Source organism: Canis lupus, chromosome 2, assembly GCF_011100685.1.
Source record: "Canis lupus familiaris isolate Mischka breed German Shepherd chromosome 2, alternate assembly UU_Cfam_GSD_1.0, whole genome shotgun sequence".
In the NCBI taxonomy this organism is placed as follows: domain Eukaryota; kingdom Metazoa; phylum Chordata; class Mammalia; order Carnivora; family Canidae; genus Canis; species Canis lupus.
In genome coordinates, this window is record NC_049223.1 from 76,738,053 (window position 1) to 76,757,342 (window position 19,290).

The 19,290-nt window shown below is 60.5% G+C and overlaps 1 protein-coding gene across 14 annotated transcripts in view; it reads left to right on the forward strand.

The window, feature by feature from the left end:
* HSPG2 (heparan sulfate proteoglycan 2) overlaps positions 1–19,290 on the forward strand; it is a 99,591-nt gene that overhangs the window by 78,149 nt on the left and 2,152 nt on the right. For 10 of the 14 annotated variants that reach the window (XM_038531680.1, XM_038531685.1, XM_038531691.1 and 7 more), the window contains 37 exons: positions 332–470; positions 573–724; positions 1,323–1,458; positions 1,576–1,727; positions 1,933–2,071; positions 2,625–2,776; positions 2,960–3,107; positions 4,175–4,326; positions 4,766–4,907; positions 5,151–5,302; positions 5,685–5,826; positions 5,942–6,082; positions 6,285–6,419; positions 6,663–6,844; positions 7,495–7,690; positions 7,950–8,129; positions 8,436–8,696; positions 8,870–9,074; positions 10,249–10,346; positions 10,727–10,993; positions 11,481–11,590; positions 11,788–11,935; positions 12,018–12,134; positions 12,498–12,515; positions 12,779–12,890; positions 13,555–13,699; positions 13,788–13,887; positions 14,021–14,130; positions 14,255–14,363; positions 14,927–15,025; positions 15,353–15,574; positions 15,805–16,049; positions 16,333–16,504; positions 16,593–16,715; positions 16,806–16,850; positions 18,937–19,012; positions 19,104–19,182. In XM_038531680.1, coding sequence (XP_038387608.1) covers positions 332–470; positions 573–724; positions 1,323–1,458; positions 1,576–1,727; positions 1,933–2,071; positions 2,625–2,776; positions 2,960–3,107; positions 4,175–4,326; positions 4,766–4,907; positions 5,151–5,302; positions 5,685–5,826; positions 5,942–6,082; positions 6,285–6,419; positions 6,663–6,844; positions 7,495–7,690; positions 7,950–8,129; positions 8,436–8,696; positions 8,870–9,074; positions 10,249–10,346; positions 10,727–10,993; positions 11,481–11,590; positions 11,788–11,935; positions 12,018–12,134; positions 12,498–12,515; positions 12,779–12,890; positions 13,555–13,699; positions 13,788–13,887; positions 14,021–14,130; positions 14,255–14,363; positions 14,927–15,025; positions 15,353–15,574; positions 15,805–16,049; positions 16,333–16,504; positions 16,593–16,715; positions 16,806–16,850; positions 18,937–19,012; positions 19,104–19,182 — 5,301 coding nt within the window. The remainder of the gene's footprint in view (positions 1–331; positions 471–572; positions 725–1,322; positions 1,459–1,575; positions 1,728–1,932; positions 2,072–2,624; positions 2,777–2,959; positions 3,108–4,174; positions 4,327–4,765; positions 4,908–5,150; positions 5,303–5,684; positions 5,827–5,941; positions 6,083–6,284; positions 6,420–6,662; positions 6,845–7,494; positions 7,691–7,949; positions 8,130–8,435; positions 8,697–8,869; positions 9,075–10,248; positions 10,347–10,726; positions 10,994–11,480; positions 11,591–11,787; positions 11,936–12,017; positions 12,135–12,497; positions 12,516–12,778; positions 12,891–13,554; positions 13,700–13,787; positions 13,888–14,020; positions 14,131–14,254; positions 14,364–14,926; positions 15,026–15,352; positions 15,575–15,804; positions 16,050–16,332; positions 16,505–16,592; positions 16,716–16,805; positions 16,851–18,936; positions 19,013–19,103; positions 19,183–19,290) is intronic. The other 4 variants (XM_038531682.1, XM_038531692.1, XM_038531693.1 and 1 more) reach the window with 2 other exon arrangements.

Genomic DNA, 19,290 nt, shown 5'->3' on the forward strand with positions numbered 1-19,290 from the left:
TGTTCTGCCCTGTGCCTGCTGTGTGGCTCTACGCCAGTCACTCGACTTCCCCGATCCTCAGTGCCCTCCTCCGTCAAGTGGGCTCCCACTGCCTACCTCACCTGCCCCATAGCACGTCAACAACTGTTGGCCGCCCACTCCTTTTCACTGGGCCCAGTCCCACACTGGAGCAGGGGAATTGACTGGCCATGAATGCTGGTCTTTCCAGCAAGAGCGCCTCGCAAGGCCAGCTGGCTGGACTGGGCTGGGAGCAGGGCCAGGGGAGGGAGCAGGAGCCTGGCCCGGAGCCCTGGTGCCTGACCCTGAGCCAGGCTCCCTCCTGCCCACCCAGGTGCACGGCTCCAGGCTGCGCCTGCCCCAGGTGACCCCCTCCGACTCTGGGGAGTACGTGTGTCGCGTGGTGAGCAGCTCGGGGACGCAAGAAGCCTCCGTCCTGGTCAGCATCCAGCAGCGCCATGGCCCCTCCCACCGTGAGTATCTGGGGGGGCGGTCCTGACAAGCAGTGGGGGGACCTCGAGGGTGGCTCCAACCTCAGCAGCTCCCACACCCTGTCTCCTGTCTCGGCCTCCCAGCCCAGGGTGTGGTGTACCCCGTCCGCATCGAGTCCTCCTCGGCCTCCCTGGCCAATGGACATGTCCTGGACCTCAACTGCCTGGTGGCCAGCCAAGCCCCGCACACCATCACCTGGTACAAGCGTGGAGGCAGCCTTCCCAGCCGGCACCAGGTATGGAGGCACTGGGTGTGGGTGCAAAAACTGGGCACACGGGTTCTAACGGGATTCAGGAGCGGCTCTCAACCCCTTCCCTGTGCTCATTCAGCCATTCAGCAAACATTGAGCGTTCTTACTTGATGGGCACTACTGACCTCAGTGGAGCCCATATTTTACCAGAACATTCTATGATTTACTCACTCACTGAATGTCCCTGAGAATCTGCTCCAGGCCGAATGCGTGTGCCTGGCACTAAGGATTCCAGGTAGAATGAGACAGGTGCCCGCCCTCCGGGAGCTCACAGGCTAGCGGATGGGGCAGACATGTCCTGTGACAGCAGTGTAATAGAAGTCAGAGCAGGGCACTCGAGTCACCAGGGATGGCCTCCGCAGGCTCTAGGGCCAGGTAACAGGTGAGAACAGGACAGAGGCTACAGAGGCCTGTCCGTGCCAGCTGGGCCGTGGGGAGGCCACCGAGGGGTTCTGAAGGACGTCTTGGTGGCGGCCAGCCCCGACAAGGCAGGGGAGGCTCCGGGAGGCTCCTGGAGGCCAGGGCGGCGGCACCTGAGATGTGGAGGTGCTGCCCCCACCCACCGACACTTGCTCTCCCTCAGATCGTGGGCTCCCGACTCCGGATCCCCCAGGTGACGCCGGCCGACTCGGGTGAATATGTGTGTCACGTCAGTAACGGTGGCGGCTCCCAGGAGACCTCACTCATTGTTACCATCGAGGGCAGTGGCCCCTCCCACGGTGAGAGGGCACAGGGCAGGGGGTCCAGGCAGGTGATGCAGGGGGAGGCGGACAGGGCCCTGGTGCCATCACTGCTGCCTGACTCCGGCTGTGGGGCCCGTCCTTCTCTGTCTCCAGTGCCCAGCGTCTCCCCCCCCATCCGGATCGAGTCCTCGTCCCCCACGGTGGTCGAAGGGCAGACCCTGGATCTGAACTGTGTGGTGGCTGGGCAGCCCCAGGCCACCATCACGTGGTACAAGCGTGGCGGCAGCCTTCCCACCCAACACCAGGTACAGACTGGAGCCGTGGCCGTGAGGGCAGAGCCCCTGCCCCCGGGGCGGGCACTGCAGGGACAGCCTCCATGGGCAGAGAACGGGAAGTGAAGTCCTCCCTCCCACCCTGGGTGGGCAGAGGGCGGCCTGGAAGGAGGCCTGGGCCGGCTGGTGACTTCCTGGCCGCTCACCCCTGTCCCCCTTCTTCCCCATCTGCCCCCAGGCCCACGGCTCCCGCCTGCGGCTGCACCACATGTCTGTGGCTGACTCGGGCGAGTACGTGTGCCGTGCCAACAACAACATCGATGCCCAGGAGACCTCCATCATGGTCTCCGTCTCCCCCGGCGCCGGCAGCCCCTCCGGTGAGTCTGACAAAGGCCCGGGAAGGGACCAGGAGACTCCGGGAACAGTGCTCCCTGGGGAGTCAGCAGTCAGAGCTCTCACGTGACGGTGGCAATCCGGGACAAGGGCTCTGCAGAAAGATGCCTGGGCTCAAATCCTGCCTGTACCACTAAGAGACTTGGGTTCCCTCAGCTTCATTTCCTCGTCAGCAGCACGGAGATGCCGGTCATCCCGACCTCGCACTGTCCACGACGGTGGCCACTGGCCGCACATGGCAATTACAGTTGAAGTTTAACACTCACGTCGTCACGTTTCAAGTGCTCCAGAGCCACACGCAGCTGGTAGCCGCCGTAGTGGATGGTGCAGATATAGAATGTTTCCATGATCACAGAAAGTTTATGAATTCTGTGAGGATTAAATGAGTTCACACACACCCAGTGCTTCTGACAGTGCCTGGCACGCTATACGCACTTAAGAGGTGTTAACCATTGTTATTACCTTGGGCCCCAGGGGTTTCTGTGGCTGAGGCTCTTACCAACCCGGTTGTACCCAAATCTGCTTCTGTGCCCACAGTCCCCGGTGGTGCTGTACCCATCAGAATTGAGTCCTCCTCCTCCCATGTGGCCGAAGGGCAGACCGTGGACCTGAACTGTGTGGTGCCCGGGCAGGCCCACGCCCAGGTCACGTGGCACAAGCGCGGGGGCAGCCTCCCCACTCACCACCAGGTATGGGAGTCAGGGGGCTGGAAGTGATGGGAGGGCTGCTGAATGTGGGGGCGCCGGTTAGAGGCCCCTCCCCCAAGAGCTAGTCAGGAGGGAGGCCACATGCCTGCCTAGGTCAGAGGGTAGACCTTGACCCTCTGACTCTCTCTTGCTCTGCTCCTGTTCCCCTGTCCTGCCCCTGCTCAGGCCCACGGCTCTCGGCTGCGGCTGTACCAGGTGTCCCCGGCTGACTCGGGCGAGTACGTGTGCCGCGTGGGGAGCAGCTCAGACCCCCTGGAGGCCTCAGTCCTGGTCAACATCGAGGCCTCTGGCTCCAGCGCTATTCCTGCTCCTGGTGAGAGTCTCTATGGTGGGGCTGGGAGGCTGGAGCAGGAAGGCAGCAGGGGGGTAGGGAGGGTGGCAGTGACCAGCAGGCAGAGTCGGGAGCCAGGTGAACTGGGATGTCCAAGGCCCGAGAACAGACTTGGGGTTCTCGGCCTGGCATAGGTGGGCTTGAGTCCCAGCTCCTCTGTCCACACTCTGAGATGTTGCACAAGAGGCTCCATGCTTCACCTTCCTTGTCCGTACAGTGGGGCTAGCAGAACTCTTGCAACAATCCATGAGCTCCCTAAAGGCTGGAACCGTGCTTTTGGGGGTACAGGAGGGTGCTCTGGAGCAGTGCCCTGGTAAAAATCTTTCATATTAGTGGTGTTATATCAGAGAAAAACAGCCACATATGAAACCCACCATGATTTCAGGGAAATCATTGCCTACGATGGGGCCAAGTATTTAAGGGTTCTGTTAAGCGACTCAGTTGACAGGAAAACGTAACATAACGTGATTAATACGTGGCTGTAGCAGACATGATAGTACATGAAGTGCTAAGTAACAAATGTGATCTAGCACTTGCGAGGTGCTGGGCCTTGTTCTGTTTACCCATATTAACCCATTTCGTCCTCACAAGAACTGTTGGAGGTCAGTATGGTTGTTCTCCCCATTTTACAGATGGGGAACTGAAACTCAGGCAGGTGAAGTAGTTCTCCGAAGGTCATACAACTAATAAGTGGCAGAGTTGGGTTTGGAACCCAGGGAGTCTGGCCCCAGAGTCTGGGTTCTTAGCCACACATCGCTCAAGTTTGAGAAAAATGAGTGACCTATGTGGAGGTGCCTGGCCCTGTGCCCTGGCCACCGGAGGTGCTGGGAGCACAAGAGGAGATAGTGGTGGGGCCGTGGTCTGGGGCTTGCCATTTCCTCCAGGCCAGCCCAGCTGCCCCAGGCTTCAGAAGAATAGGCAGTGGGGGGGATCGAAGCCATCTCTCCATATGCGGTCTGGCCCCTGGTCTGAAAATCTGGGCACCCGGGGGTAGGACTGATGGCAAAGGGGTGGGAATTACAGCTCATTGATCTCTTCCTGTGCCTCAGCCCCAGGTGGCTCCCAGCCCATCCGCATCGAGACCTCTTCCTCCCACGTAGCCGAGGGGCAGACCCTGGATCTGAACTGTGTGGTCCCTGGACAGGCCCACGCCCAGGTCACATGGCACAGGCGCGGGGGCAGCCTTCCTGCCCGGCACCAGGTACAGGGGCTTGGAGAAAGCAGGATGTGGGCCCTCCCCACCCCACCCCACCCCTGCCCGACAATCCTGCCTCAAACTAGCCAGGAGGGAAGGTGGCCCCACCATCCAGGGCTTTGGGGGAATTGCAGCAGGAAGTCACTGACATCCAGGAGGTGGAGAACAGGCTGGGCACAGCAGAGCCGCCACCAGCTTCTCAGCACCTTGGTGCAATAAAAAAAGGCACCTGTTACTCAGGATGCTAGACTTCTTCCTACCACAAAATGTTATAAATGTACTCCACGGTGTCTGAAGTCTCAGGGGGTCACCCTGCACAGGATGCAGCCTTCACAACTATACGTGACGGTCCTGGGGTGCACGTACCAGAGGGCTTGGGCATCTGAAGGCCATGGCTGCCAGGCCCCCAGCTCACCCTCCCCACCCTTGCCCTGACACTGGCCAGGTCCACGGACCCCTGCTGAGGCTGAATCAGGTGTCCCCGGCTGACTCTGGAGAGTACTCATGCCAAGTGACCAGCAGCTCAGGCACCCTGGAGGCTTCTGTCCTTGTCACAATTGAGCCGTCCAGCCCAGGCCCCATTCCTGGTAAGTGACAGGGGCAGGGGGTGAAGCTTGGGGACCTCTCCCTGGCCCTGCTCCTCCCGACTCTTCCAGCAGGGCTCTGGCTCTCTGCTCCTTGGAGGTCGTCCAGCCCCTCCCCCCACCACTGGGGACCAGCCCTGGGTCTGGGTGGCGTGAGCCCATGGCGTCTTGTCACTACCACCAAATTCAGTCCCTGCCTCCATGCCCCAGAGCCTCACCCTTCTTACCCACCCTCTGTGTCCCCAGCCCCAGGACTGGCCCAGCCCATCTACATCGAGGCCTCCTCCTCCCATGTGGCCGAAGGACAGAGCCTGGACCTGAACTGCGTGGTGCCCGGGCAGGCCCACGCCCAGGTCACATGGTACAAGCGTGGGGGCAGCCTCCCCGCCCGGCACCAGGTACAGGGGCCTGCTGGGAAGCGTTCCAGGGCAGGCAGGGCTCGACTTACATTTGCTTTCTGCACCCCAAACCTCACGTGGACCCCAGTCTCCTCCTGGACCCCAGGGGATAGTGTAGTTTTTGGAGCAGAGCTGCTCAGCATGAGAGTGGGAGACCTGGGTATCCCAGCCCTGCTGCCACAGTGTTCCCGGGGCAGCTTCCTCCTCTGCAAAGTGGGTCGGTCAGACATGTAGGATCCAGTAAATGACACTCCCTCATCCCTCCCCGCTGGAGCCCTGAGCTCCTGGGACTTTAGGGAGAACCAACATGGCACAGTGGGCTTGGGGACTTGCCCTGCCCCAGTGCTTTGGCCTGACAGCTGCCCCCTCCTAACTCCCACAGACCCACGGCTCCCGGCTGAGGCTGCACCACGTCTCCCCAGCTGACTCGGGCGAGTACGTGTGCCGTGTGGTTGGAGGCTCGGGCCCTGAGCAGGAGGCTTCCTTTACAGTCACTGTCCTGCCCAGTGCGGGGTCCTCCTACCGTGAGTGTGGCAGATGCCACGGGCAGGGGGAGGAGGGAGACCGTGGAGCTGAGGCGGGGAGGCCAAGCCGAGCCAGCCCTGCTGAGCCCAGCCCCCCGCCTGCCTCATCCCCCAGGCCTCAGGAGCCCCGTCATCTCTATCGACCCACCCAGCAGCACCGTGCAGCAGGGCCAAGATGCCAGCTTCAAGTGCCTCATCCATGACGGGGCAGCCCCCATCAGCCTCGAGTGGAAGACTCGGAACCAAGAACTGGAGGGTGAGCTGGGGGGTGGGGGGAGGATCCTGGAGGCGGGTGTGAGGGTGTGATCATGCCCAGGAGTGAATGGGCAAAGGTGGAGGCCTGGGCCCCTGTGAGCTGGACACAGCCAGGCTGGAGGGGTGGGGACGTGGGGCAGAGCCACGCCTACGGCAACACCAAGGCACAAGGACCACCTCACTGACCAGCGCCAACTCCGCAGACAATGTTCACATCAGCCCCAACGGCTCCATCATCACCATCGTGGGCACCCGGCCCAGCAACCACGGGACTTACCGCTGCGTGGCCTCCAACGCCTATGGTGTGGCCCAGAGTGTCGTGAACCTCAGCGTGCACGGTGAGCGGCCTCAGCCCTGGAGGCTCCACCTTCCTGTTTCCAGCCCTGATTCTGAGCTTGCAACCTCCAGATCTCCATCCCGCCTCAGCCAACGCCTCCCTCTCGGGCGTCCTCCCTCTTGGCCTCGGTTTCCACATCCATGCAGAATAGTGCCCACTGGGCAGTTACTGCGACAGGGGCCGTGAGGTGCATGTGGTGGGCAGAGCCTCGCAGGTGCATCAATGATGCCATTCCTCTGCACAGGACCCCCCACTGTGTCTGTGCTCCCCGAGGGCCCCGTGCGGGTGAAAGTGGGCAAGTCCGTCACCCTGGAGTGTGTCAGTGCTGGGGAGCCCCGCTCTTCAGCTCGCTGGACTCGGATCGGCGCCCCCAACAATGTGGAGCAGCGGATGTATGGGGTCGTGGACAGCCACACGGTGTTGCAGGTGAGGCAAGCCTTCCCCTGGCCACAGGCCAGGGCCTTTTCATCTCTGGGTCTGAGGGTCTAGCCAGGGCCCATCCTGGAGCACATGCTTAGAGGAAAGAGACGTGAATGGGCAGATGGGTGATGAATGGATGGATAGAGAAAGAGGGGCATGGGATAAGTGTTTGGTGGGTAGATTGGAAGATGGGCAAGAAGAAAAAAGGTAAAAGACAGGGAAGGAAGAAAGAATGGCTGGAAGGATAGATGGATGGGTGGGTAGGTGGGTGGGTAGATGGGGGAGTGGGTGGTTGGGTGGATAGGTAGGTAGATGGGTGGATGGGTAGGTGAGTAGAGGGTGGGTGGGTGGAAGGGTGGCTGAATGAATGGGTGGATGGGTGGGTAGACAGGTAGGTGGGTGGATGTATGGTGAGTAGATGGGTGGGTGGGTGGATGTGTGGGTCGATGGGGGAGGGGTGGGTGGGTTGATGGACAAGTGGATGGGATAGACTAATGGGCTGGATGTCTTGAGTTTGTAAGTCCTCAAGCAGCCCAATGGGAGAACCAAAAGCAAAGGGAAGGGTAGAGGGAAGAGGTGAAAGCAAGCCAGACCTGGGGGCTGATGCCGAGGTGCTTGTCTGTGCCCACTTACCCAACATCCTTGCTTTCTTCCAGATCTCATCAGCTAAACCATCAGATGCAGGCACCTACGTATGCCTCGCTCAGAATGCACTGGGCACAGCACAGAAGCGGGTGGAGGTGATTGTGGACACGGGCACTGTGGCCCCAGGGGCGCCCCAGGTCCAAGTTGAAGAAGCCGAGCTGACCGTAGAGGCTGGACACACAGCCACCCTGCGCTGCTCAGCCACAGGTGTGGACGGGGGCTGGCACACAAGGCAGGCAGAGCAGTGCTGCCCTGGGGCCTGAACTGTAGACACAAGAGATCTGAAGATGGCATCATACACCGGGAGGGGACTCTGTTGCTGGCACCACCCAGTGATGGCTGAGGTGCCCACTCAGTGACCCCCGTGAAGGGACAAGGTCACCCGATCACTTCTACACCAGCCTCATGCCCAGCTAGTCTCTAGGGCAGCCCACTGACCTCTGTGGTCTTTTATTCCACTCTGCAGGCAGCCCCATGCCCACCATCCACTGGTCCAAGCTGCGTTCCCCGCTGCCCTGGCAGCACCAGCTGCAAGGTGACACACTGATCATCCCCCGAGTAGCCCAGCAGGACTCGGGCCAGTACATCTGCAATGCCACTAGCCCTGCCGGGCACGCTGAGGCCACCATCGCCCTGCACGTAGAGAGTAAGGCGCTCATCCGCCCTCCTTGGGCTCCCCTCTCTGCCCTGCATGCAGGTCTGAGGCCCAGGCAGGCTACACCCTGGACAGAACCCAAGGAATGCCATCCAGAGGGCCCCGTGCACCTCAGGCCCCCAGAGCCCGCCCTAGTCTGAGACCCACCTCTCCTCCCAGGACCCGGGCTCCCCTCATCCTGTCCTCTGCTTCACTGCTGGGCATCTCGGGTCCTTTGGCAAGTCGCCTGGGTCAGGCACCAGCTCCCACCTGACCACTGATCTTCCCTGCCCTGACTCTGTGTCCCCCCCACCCCAGGCCCACCGTATGCCACCACAGTCCCGGAGCACACTTCGGTGCGGGCAGGGGAGACAGTGCAGCTCCAGTGCCTGGCTCATGGGACACCCCCGCTCACCTTCCAGTGGAGCCGTGTGGGTGGCAGCCTCCCTGCAAGGGCAACCGCCAGGAACGAGCTGCTGCGCTTTGAGTCCGTGGCCCCTGAGGACTCGGGCCGCTACCGTTGCCAGGTCACCAACAAGGTGGGCTCGGCAGAGGCCTTCGCCCAGGTGTTTGTTCAAGGTGAGCAGCCCTGGCTCAGGAGGCGCAGAAGGGGGTCCTACGAAAAGAACATCCCTTGGATATTAGGATGGGGAATTTCTGGGTCCTGGGAGGGGAGGCATCATGGATATCACTCTCATGCATGCGTGCACACACGGGCACACTCACAGAGAACCTCTCCCATGTCCCCACAGGCCCCTCTGGCTCTGTCCTGGCAACTGCCATCCCAGCAGGATCCACGCCCACCGTTCAGGTCACACCTCAGCTGGAGACCAAGAGCATAGGGGCCAGCGTCGAGTTCCACTGTGCTGTGCCCAGTGACCGGGGCACCCAGCTCCGCTGGATCAAGGAAGGGGGTCAGCTGCCTCCTGGCCACAGTGTGCAGGATGGGGTGCTCCGGTGAGTCGAGAAGGGCAGCCAGACTGAATTTGAGCACCCTAGTCCAAGGTGCATAGGGTGGGGATGCCCAGGGAGAGGGGGGTGTTAGGACACCTGTCCTGTGGGGCTCAGCATGAAACCATGTCCTTGGACAAGTCACTTCTATTCTCTGAGCCTGAATGCTCTTAGCCCTGCAAGGAATTACGTGAGACCAAATGAGATTAATGGGATTACTAAAGCACATGGAAGGCTTTCAGTAAACAGTGGCTCATATCTGTATCCTTATCAGTAGGGGAGAGGGAATAGGCTCTGAGGCCAAATACATACACATGACCCAGATCTCAGCTCTGCTGTTCTGTAACTATGGGTTCTTGAGATCTGACCATAAGGTCTTGACCTAAAATGATTGTGGTGGGGATCCCTGGGTGGCTCAGCGGTTTAGCGCCTGCCTTTGGCCCAGGGTGTGATCCTGGAGTCCCGGGATCGAGTCCCACGTCGGGCTCCCAGCATGGAGCCTGCTTCTCCCTCCTCCTGTGTCTCTGCCTCTCTCTCTCTCTGATAAATAAATAAATAAATCTTAAAAAAAAATGGTTGTGGTGACATTAGTCGGCCTGCCTGCCTGTCTACCTCACCTTCTCCCTACCTCACATGGTTAGTGGGAGACCAGAAGCTTATGCCACGTGCTAACCTCTGATGGCTTTGAGCTTGCCTACCATTGCAAAGCATTCTTTTTTCTTTTTAAGATTTTACTTGACAGGGATCCCTGGGTGGCGCAGCGGTTTAGCGCCTGCCTTTGGCCTGGGGCGCGATCCTGGAGACCCGGGATCGAATCCCACGTCAGGCTCCCGGTGCATGGAGCCTGCTTCTCCCTCTGCCTGTGTCTCTGCCTCTCTCTCTCTCTCACTGTGTGCCTATCATAAATAAATAAAAATTTAAAAAAAAAATTAAAAAAAAAAAAAAGATTTTACTTGACAGAACGAGAGAGCACAAGCAGGTGGAGTGGCAGAGGGAGAAGGAGAAGCAGGCTCCCCACTGAGCAGGGAGCCCCATGCAGGGCTCAATCCCAGGACCCTGGGACCATGACCTGAGCCTAAAGCAAATGCTTAACCTGCTGAGCCACCCAGATGCCCCCACTGGAAAGCATTCTTGTCACTTATTTGTATTCACTAATGTTGTATTATTTTTTTCTTTACAGAATCCAGAACTTGGACCAGAGTTGCCAAGGGACATATATTTGCCAGGCCCATGGACCGTGGGGACAGGCCCAGGCCAGTGCCCAACTGGTTGTCCAAGGTAGGATGGTGCCTTCAGGCCTTTCCTAAGAGCAGGAGACAGAGATGAGGGGTACAGGGATGGTGTTCCCCAGGAAGCACCTTAAATTTCTATGAAGAAAGAGAATTATTGCTTGTGTCTAGCATAGCATAAGGGGGTTTGACAAATATTGCAAGGAGGGGAGAAAAGGAGATGGGTGGAGCAAGTGGGTGCTCAGACCAACCAATGAAGGACAGCAGATACCCAAGAGGGTGAACCTACAAAAGAGAGCAGACAAGTGAGCATGTTCATGAGTGAATGCACGAGAAAGTAAATGGACGCCAGGAGCCCCAGTTCTCCCCTCCTCGGGCCAGGCCTGCGGCAGGCTGGCCTCACTCTGCCCCTGCTTCCCTCCTCCCTAGCCCTGCCCTCGGTGCTCATCAACATCCGGACCTCCGTGCAGACCGTGGTGGTCGGCCATGCCGTGGAGTTCGAGTGCCTGGCCCTGGGTGACCCCAAGCCTCAAGTGACATGGAGCAAAGTTGGGGGACGCCTGCGGCCCGGCATCGTGCAGAGCGGAGGCATTGTCAGGATCGCCCACGTGGAGCTGGCCGATGCAGGACAGTATCGCTGCACCGCCACCAACTCTGCGGGCACCACCCAGTCCCACGTGCTGCTGCTCGTGCAAGGTGAAGGCCGGCGGGGACCTCCACGGGGATGGGGGGCATCACACACTAAAGCACCGGAGATGCTGATGGAGACCCACAGCCCAGTGTGATGGCAGAGACTACATAAACACAGACACTGGAGAGTGACAAAGAGCAGTTGTCAAGGGCTGACACATATCTGTGTTGTCTTTAAAGGAAGCTCCTTTTCACCCCAACCCGCATGACTTGCCCCCAAACTTACCACTGCATACTGCCCTGGTGCCCCTCCTCAGGTCCTGAGGGGGCAACACAATGTTCTACCGGGATGTGTTGAAGCGTCTCGGGCTGTGGAGTCCAATGGACCTGTCCCTGAGTGTGCAAGCAGCAGTGAGCCTCATCTGTGAAATGGGGATGCAGTGCCTCCCTTCGGGGGGCTATTGTGGGGATGGAAGGAGTCAGGACACAGTCTGGGCTCTGAAACGGTGGGTGTCATCAGATTGATGGCCTGTGTCTCCTTCCCCACTCCTAGCCTTGCCCCAGATCTCAACACCCCCAGAGGTCCGTGTGCCTGCTGGTTCTGCAGCCGCCTTCCCCTGCATGGCCTCTGGCTACCCGACTCCTGACATCACCTGGAGCAAGGTAAGTGCCAGGCAGGGGCGCCGCGGGCCTGAGGGGCGGGGACCGAGTCTTCACCATCTCGGTGCCCCCAGGACCTGGCCTGGGTTTGGCACAGAGCACGTCCGCAGTGCTTATGGGTGGGCCCGAGGTGAGATGGGAGGCAGGCCCTGGAGAGGTGCGGGCCGAGGCCAGGCTCCAACGTGCGGCTGTGTTTGCAGCTGGACGGCAACCTGCCACCCGACAGCCGCCTGGAAAACAACATGCTGCTGCTGCCCTCTGTCCGGCCTCAGGACGCCGGCACCTATGTCTGCACCGCCACTAACCGCCAGGGCAAGGTCAAAGCCTTCGCCCATCTGCAGGTGCCGGGTAAGACGACAGCCTCCGCACTTGGCAGCGCCCTGCCCACTGCCTGGGAGGCATGGGTTCGAGCTGCGTTCTCTGCCCGCAGAGCGGGTGGTCCCCTACTTCACGCAGACCCCGCACTCCTTCCTGCCGCTGCCCACCATCAAAGATGCCTATAGGAAGTTCGAGATCAAGATCACCTTCCGGCCTGACTCAGCTGATGGTGAGCAGGGGAGGGGCCGCTGTGGGGTGGGGATCTCCTGGGCTAACCGCCACCACTGTCTGAGCCCTGGAGGCCCCCGGTCCTACCTATCTCCCCCAGTTCCCTGTCCCGGGACCCCTGGCCTGCCATCGGGGCCATCTCTCACACCCCCTCCTGTCTCTATCCCCACTGCTCAGTACCTCCCACCTCTGATGGGTACACCCACAGCCAGCCTCCTGGCCCGGCTTCCTGTTGGTTCTGTCCTCCTCCTCCTCCTTTGTCTCCATCTCTCAGCCTTTCCTCCTCTCTCTCTTTCTCTCTCTCTCTCCCTCTCTCTTTTTCTCTCTCCCCCATCTTCCTACGGCTCTGACTTTCACTGTCCAGGCCTCCTTCTCTACTCGGGTGAGTCTCTGCCTCCCTGTCCTCTCAGGTAGGCCCTCCGGTGTGAATGAAGCAGATTCCATGTGTTTGTAGGGACCGGGAGCCAGCCCTGGGTAGGGCGCCTCTGGAGACAGTGAGAAGGGCCCTGGCTGCTCGGGGGTGTGTGGAGGGAGGGACGGGAGCTAGACAGTGAAGGCTCCCCGGCTGTGGTCACTCACTCCTGGGGCGGGGCGGACGGGGGGCCCGTGGCTGGTGGGAGGCCCTCACACGGCTGTGCCCTCCAGGGATGCTGCTGTACAACGGGCAGAAGCGGAGCCCGGGGAGCCCCACCAACCTGGCCAACAGGCAGCCTGACTTCATCTCCTTCGGCCTCGTGGGGGGCAGGCCTGAGTTCCGGTGAGACTCTCCCCCACCCCGTTCACAAGGGAAGGGGCTAGAGGACTGGACCACGGGGCTTTGGTCAGGCACACAGCACCCTGCCCTGAGTTGAATGAAGGAGGAGATGCGGCCGTCACCCTTGGTGACCGCATGATCTGTGGCGCGGGGACAGTGTGCCGACCGGGTAAAGGAGGAAGCAGCCCCAGACTTGCTCAGAACCGTGGCAGAGATGCTCGGTGATCCTGAGCGCGTGTCTACCGGGTAGGACTCCTGCAGACAGGATTCATTCATTCACTGGCTCAAAAATTATTTGCTGGACTGGACTCCTCCTCTGTGCCATGCACCGGTAGAGACAGATCAAGTTCTGGCCTTGGGGAAATCCATAACCTAGTTGGGCAAGAGCAGCCATAAAGGAGGAAAGCAGCAAGGTGATCTCTAGGGCCATAGAGCAGTTAACACCCGGGGGCTGCTCTGGATAAACTCTGGGGATGGGGGGTGGAGGAGGAGACCCGAGGAAGGGGCAAGGATGGGGTGAGCTGGGGATGGACAAGGCAAGGACAGGAACTAGATCAGAACTGTAGGAAACGGTGACATCGCCTTCCCCAGGCCGGGCCCCCTGCCCAGCCCTTCTGACTAGCCCAGTGTGTGCTCTCTCCTGCCCTGGCCCCACCCCACGGAGCAGGTTTGACGCAGGCTCAGGCATGGCCACCATCCGCCACCCCACACCGCTGGCGCTGGGCCAGTTCCACACCGTGACCCTGCTGCGCAGCCTTACCCAGGGCTCCCTGATTGTGGGCAGCCTGGCCCCCGTCAACGGGACCTCTCAGGTGAGGCCCCACCAGTCCCCCCCATTTCCAGCCACCTGCCCACCGCTGCCCAGCCCCTGTTCCCCATCCCGGCTTCTCCACTCCCCAGGGCAAGTTCCAGGGCCTGGACCTAAATGAGGAGCTCTACCTGGGTGGCTACCCCGACTACGGTGCCATCCCCAAGGCCGGGCTGAGCAGCGGCTTCATAGGTGAGCCCCTGTCCCACCTCCCCGGCTGGCTGGCTGAGCCCATGGGGGCCTGGGAGAGCACCCCAGGGTGCAGGGGGGGCAGGGCAGGCCCCTGGCACTGCCACCCCTCTCATCGTGGCTGCCCACCGCGCAGGCTGCGTCCGGGAGCTACGCATCCAGGGCGAGGAGATCATCTTCCACGACCTCAACCTGACCGCCCACGGCATCTCCCACTGCCCCACCTGTAGGGACCGGCCGTGCCAGGTAACCCCGCACCACACAGCCCACCCAACTGCCCCTGGCTGCTACCCTCCGCCAGGGAAGCCCCCGTGGGAAGTAGGGGAGAGCCAGGGTGTTCTCCACCTAACTTCTGGGGCCGGCTTCACAGAACGGGGGCCAATGTCAGGATTCAGAGAGCAGCAGCTACGTGTGCATCTGCCCGGCTGGCTTCACCGGGAGTCGCTGTGAGCACTCGCAGGCCCTGCACTGCCACCCAGGTGCGTGACCCACCCTTGTGACCGCTGCCACCCTTGGGTGCTCGCCTCTGCCCGTAGCTGCCCCTCCATGTCCACCCACAATCTCACTCGCCCAGGTTCTCACCACTCCTCCCAGATACTGACCTCCATCACTGCTACCCTAACACCCACTCTGCCCCCTAGCTCTGCCCCCCAAGTTCTCACCCCCATCACTGGTGCCCAGTTACTCATCCTACCCCCATCACTGCTCCCAGGCGCCGACCCCCGCCAGCCTCTTACTACCCCAGGTACCCACCACCTTCTCATCCCTCACCAAAGCACTCACCCCATGACCTGCATCCCAGGTACCCACCACCCCACACTGTTACCCTGGCCACTCATGCACCTCCCTCCCATGCTGCCCCCTGCCCAGCCTCCTGGGTGCCCCCTACCCCTCCGCCATCCATTCCTCCTGCCCAGTCTCCCAATGTAGTCCTCCCAGGCTGGCCAAGGCCCCTGGGGTGCTATAGGTGGGGCTGTAGCATCAGGACCCCACCCTCTCCCGGGCCACCTCAATGTTCCTCTTGCTGCCCTCTGTCCCCCAGAGGCCTGTGGGCCCGATGCCACCTGCGTGAACCGACCTGATGGCCGAGGCTACACTTGCCGCTGCCACCTGGGCCGCTCAGGGGTGAGGTGTGAGGAAGGTGAGTGGTGCCAGACCTGAGTCCCCAGGGAGCCCGGGAGTTGGAGGAAGCTGGACAGGGCACCCTGAGGCCACAAAGTCCCCTGTGAATAACAACACTTAGTCCAGACCCAGAGGGCCCCAAAGTCACCTGACCAAGCCTCTGCCCAGTCTGAATCCCTCCCATGAGAGTCCGTGAAGGCCCCCTCCTTCCTAGAGACACCTCCAGCCTGGTCTGCGGTGCCCAAGGGCAGGGGCTCCTGTGCAGCTGCAGCTGCTGGGCCTGAAGCGGGCCGGGCAGGGATGTCAGTACCCCCCCACTACCCCGGCTGAGCTGTGGCTGCTGCAGGTGTGACGGTGACCACCCCCTCCATGTCGGGCACCGGCTCCTACCTGGCACTGCCCGCCCTCACCAACACACACCACGAGCTGCGCCTGGACGTTGAGTTCAAGCCGCTGGCACCCGACGGCATCCTGCTGTTCAGCGGGGGGAAGAGCGGGCCCGTGGAGGACTTCGTGTCCCTGGCAATGGTCGGCGGCCACCTGGAGTTCCGCTACGAGTTAGGGTCAGGTGAGCACCAGACACCAAAAGCAGATGGGCTTTAGGTCCCCGTGCCCAAAGGAGGGCTCAGATCCACTGAAGTCCCCTGTTCATTCACGTCCCTTCTCTCCATGCATGACCTTAGGCAAGTCCCCTAGACCCCTCCCAGGTTCCTCCCGGAACACCATGTCCACTCAAGTCCCCGTATGGGGACCGGGGGTCCTCCGTGCCTGTGCCATCCCTGCCCGGCATCCCCCCAGGGCTGGCTGTGCTGCGGAGCCCCGAGCCGCTGGCCCTGGGCCACTGGCACCGAGTGTCGGCGGAGCGTCTGAACAAGGACGGCAGCTTGCGTGTGAACGGCAGACGCCCGGTGCTGCGCTCCTCGCCCGGCAAGAGCCAGGGCCTCAACCTGCACACCCTCCTCTACCTCGGGGGCGTGGAGCCCTCCGTGCGGCTGCCCCCGGCCACCAACGTCAGCGCTCACTTCCACGGCTGTGTGGGCGAGGTGAGGAGCAGCCCCAGGACCGCAGGGGAGGGCGGGGTGCCAGATGCTTCCCTGCGGCCTCAGGTCCCTGCTCTGTGACTCGGGGATGAGGACGCCTCCTGGAGAGGACCGGCTGCACCCCTGGACCTCCCCGATGCCCGGGAGGCACGCAGCTCGGGTCCCTCCGTCACCTAGGCTGGGACGCCCCGTGACCGCTCACGCCCCAGCTCCGGTTCCCAGCCACCCTCCGCTGCGCCCTGCTCCCCGCTGGGCCAGGGCCCCTCAGCGCCCCCTGTGCCCACAGGTGTCTGTGAACGGGAAGCGGCTGGACCTCACCTACAGCTTCCTGGGCAGCCGGGGCGTCGGCCAGTGCTACACCAGCTCCCCGTGCGAGCGCCAGCCTTGCCAGAACGGCGCCACGTGCATGCCTGCCGGCGAGTACGAGTTCCAGTGCCTGTGTCTCGATGGCTTCAAAGGTGGGCGAGCCCAGCCGGCCCGGCGGGGGGCGTGGGGTGGTGGGCAGCCACTCCGGCCCACGCCCACTCACTGCGCCCTGGCCCACAGGAGACCTCTGTGAGCTCGAGGAGAACCCCTGCCAGCTCCGTGAGCCCTGCCTGCATGGGGGCACCTGCCAGGGCACCCGCTGCCTCTGTCCCCCCGGCTTCTCTGGCCTGCGCTGCCAACAAGGTAACCGTCCTGGCTTCCCCCCACCTGCCTCTGGGGGCCATCTGGGGTTGGCCATCCTGGCCCAGTGTCTGCAGCTGCCTTTCCTCACAGGCACAGTGGAGTCTGACTGGCATCTGGAAGGCAGTGGGGGCAATGGTACGTACTTCCTATGGCCACACTGGCTTCCGGTCTCGGCCCCTCTCCCAGGTACCCCTGTGAGCAAGACAAGGCCACGTGAGAGGCTCACTGGGCTCAGAGGGACAGAACAGAGCCCAGCCATACACAGCCCGGTCCCGCTGTGTACTTACAGGCCAGGTGACCCGGGGTGGGGTCCTGAGCCACTCTGACCTCAGTTTCCTCCTCTACATTCATGCTTGTCGACAAACTATTGGGTGCCCATCCTCACCCTGAAAACGGGAAATATAAGATGAATGAGGCAAGACCTTCATTCTCAAGGATTCCACAATCTGTTTAAGAGCAGTGATCATTTCTTAAAAATCAGTGCTTATTGAACATGTGCAGGCACTGGGCTGACGGCTCTGTAGGTATCTTCTTATTTCTCACTAATGTAATAGGAGAGGTAGTGGTAGGGTGGCTAAGAGCGCGGACTCCGGATTCAAATCCCCCCACCCACTAGCTGTGTGACCTTGGGTGAGTCACTTACCCTTCTGTGCCTCAGTTTCCTTGTGTGTAAGGTAAAGAGAAGAAACATCCTTTCCACAAGAGCTGGATAAAAATTTGTGTCACGGTACAATTATTTAATATACTTGGAATGCCTAGAACAATGGTCCACAGTGGGTACAGAATGTTAGCTTTTATTAACATTATGTCTAAACCATAGGATTATTTTAAGAATTCGTTTTTTTTTTTTTTTAAAGATTTTATTTATTTATTCATGAGCAACACAGAGAGACAGAGACACAGGCAGAGGGAGAAGCCGGCTCTTCACAGGGAGCCTGATGTGGGACTCGATCCCAGGACCCTGGGATCGCAACCTGAGCTAAGGGCAGTCACTCAACCACTGAGCCACCCAGGTGCCCCTATGAGGATCCATTTAAATGAAAGCATGCTTGCAGCTGGCTGTAAAGCTCCCTGCACGTTGATTGGCACATAGTAGGCGCTTGGTAAATGTTAGCTGTTAGCATCATCTGGTGGAAGGTGGCCAAATGTCCCCTACCCTCGTAGGCCCGCAGGGACCAGTGCTGGCCTGCGGGATGGGCCTGAGCAGTTAGGGCTGAGGATGCTGGAGCCACACACAGTATGGACGTGGGGGCCAACAGGCCCGGGGTGTCATGCAGGCTTCCCACTTGTGGGCAGGCCGCTCACCACCAGCCCCCCACCCCCACCCCCACCCCAGCCTGTCTTCCCAACTGCAAGATGGAGGGAATACAAACGTTCTGAACTTTTCATGTGCCACGGACCTGGGTGACCAGCTCTCCCCGTTTGCTCAGGACTGAGGGGTTTCTCGGAATATGGACTTTCAGAGCTAACCCAGGACAGGACTCAGCAAAGAGGGATGATTGGTCACCCTATCTGGACCCTACTGACTATATAAAATAAAATACATAGGCTTTTAGAGGAAACCAGTTATACTGAAATAAGGTTCTCAAAATATGTAAAATTTCCTGATTTGTAACATATGTAGTTCTGTATTAACGCAGTAAACGAGACCTCGTGGTGGCCCTAATAGCTACCACGATTTCGGCAAGCTCTGAAGTGTTGGTAACTACTGCGGCGTGATAAGGAAGTCTGTTAGTGGGACGCCTGGCTGGCTCAGCGGTTTAGCGCCTGCCTTCAGCCCAGGGAGTGGTCCTGGAGTCCTGGGATCAAGTCCACATAGGGCTCCCTGCATGGAGCCTGCTTCTCTCTCTCTGCCTGTGTCTCTGCCTCTCCATGTGTGTCTCTCATGAATAAATAAAATCTTTAAAAAAAAAAAAAAAGGAAGTCTGTTAGTAATAAATCATAGGTCCTGCTACTGCTCCTTGGGTTTGCTGCCCACATGCCCTAATGAAAGGAACTGCTACACCTCATGAGAAGTGAGTGAAGGTAGAGCTACAGTGTCTCCCCACCCAAGTTCACAGGCCCCTGAATTGTGTCCATAGCCCTCTGCGGTCTCCAGAGACTGCAGGCTCAGGGCCCCCATAGTAGCACACGTTGGGGTGGAGGTGGGGGTCCAGAGCCCGTGCAGTGGCCGCTCCATGAAGGCGAGCAGGTGCCTCACCATCCCCACATTGTCCCACAGATGCCCCTGGGCAGTACGGAGCCTATTTCCACGACGATGGCTTCCTAGCTCTCCCAGGCCGCATCTTCTCCAGGAGGTGAGATGGGTGTTGGGGGAGCCTGTGGATCCAGGGAGGGCAGCAGGAATCTGCAGCTTCTTCCCCCTCACCTGCCCCCTCCACTCCCCAGTGTGCCTGAGGTGCCGGAGACCATCGAGCTGGAGGTTCGGACCAGCACGGCCAACGGCCTCCTGCTCTGGCAGGGCGTGGTGAGTGTGGGCGTCTGGCCCGGTCTTAGGGTTCCTGGTGGCCAGGGCTGTGAGGCCACAGCGGCTGGGGCCTTGGCTCCCAGACCAGGAACCCCAGCGACCCTGTGC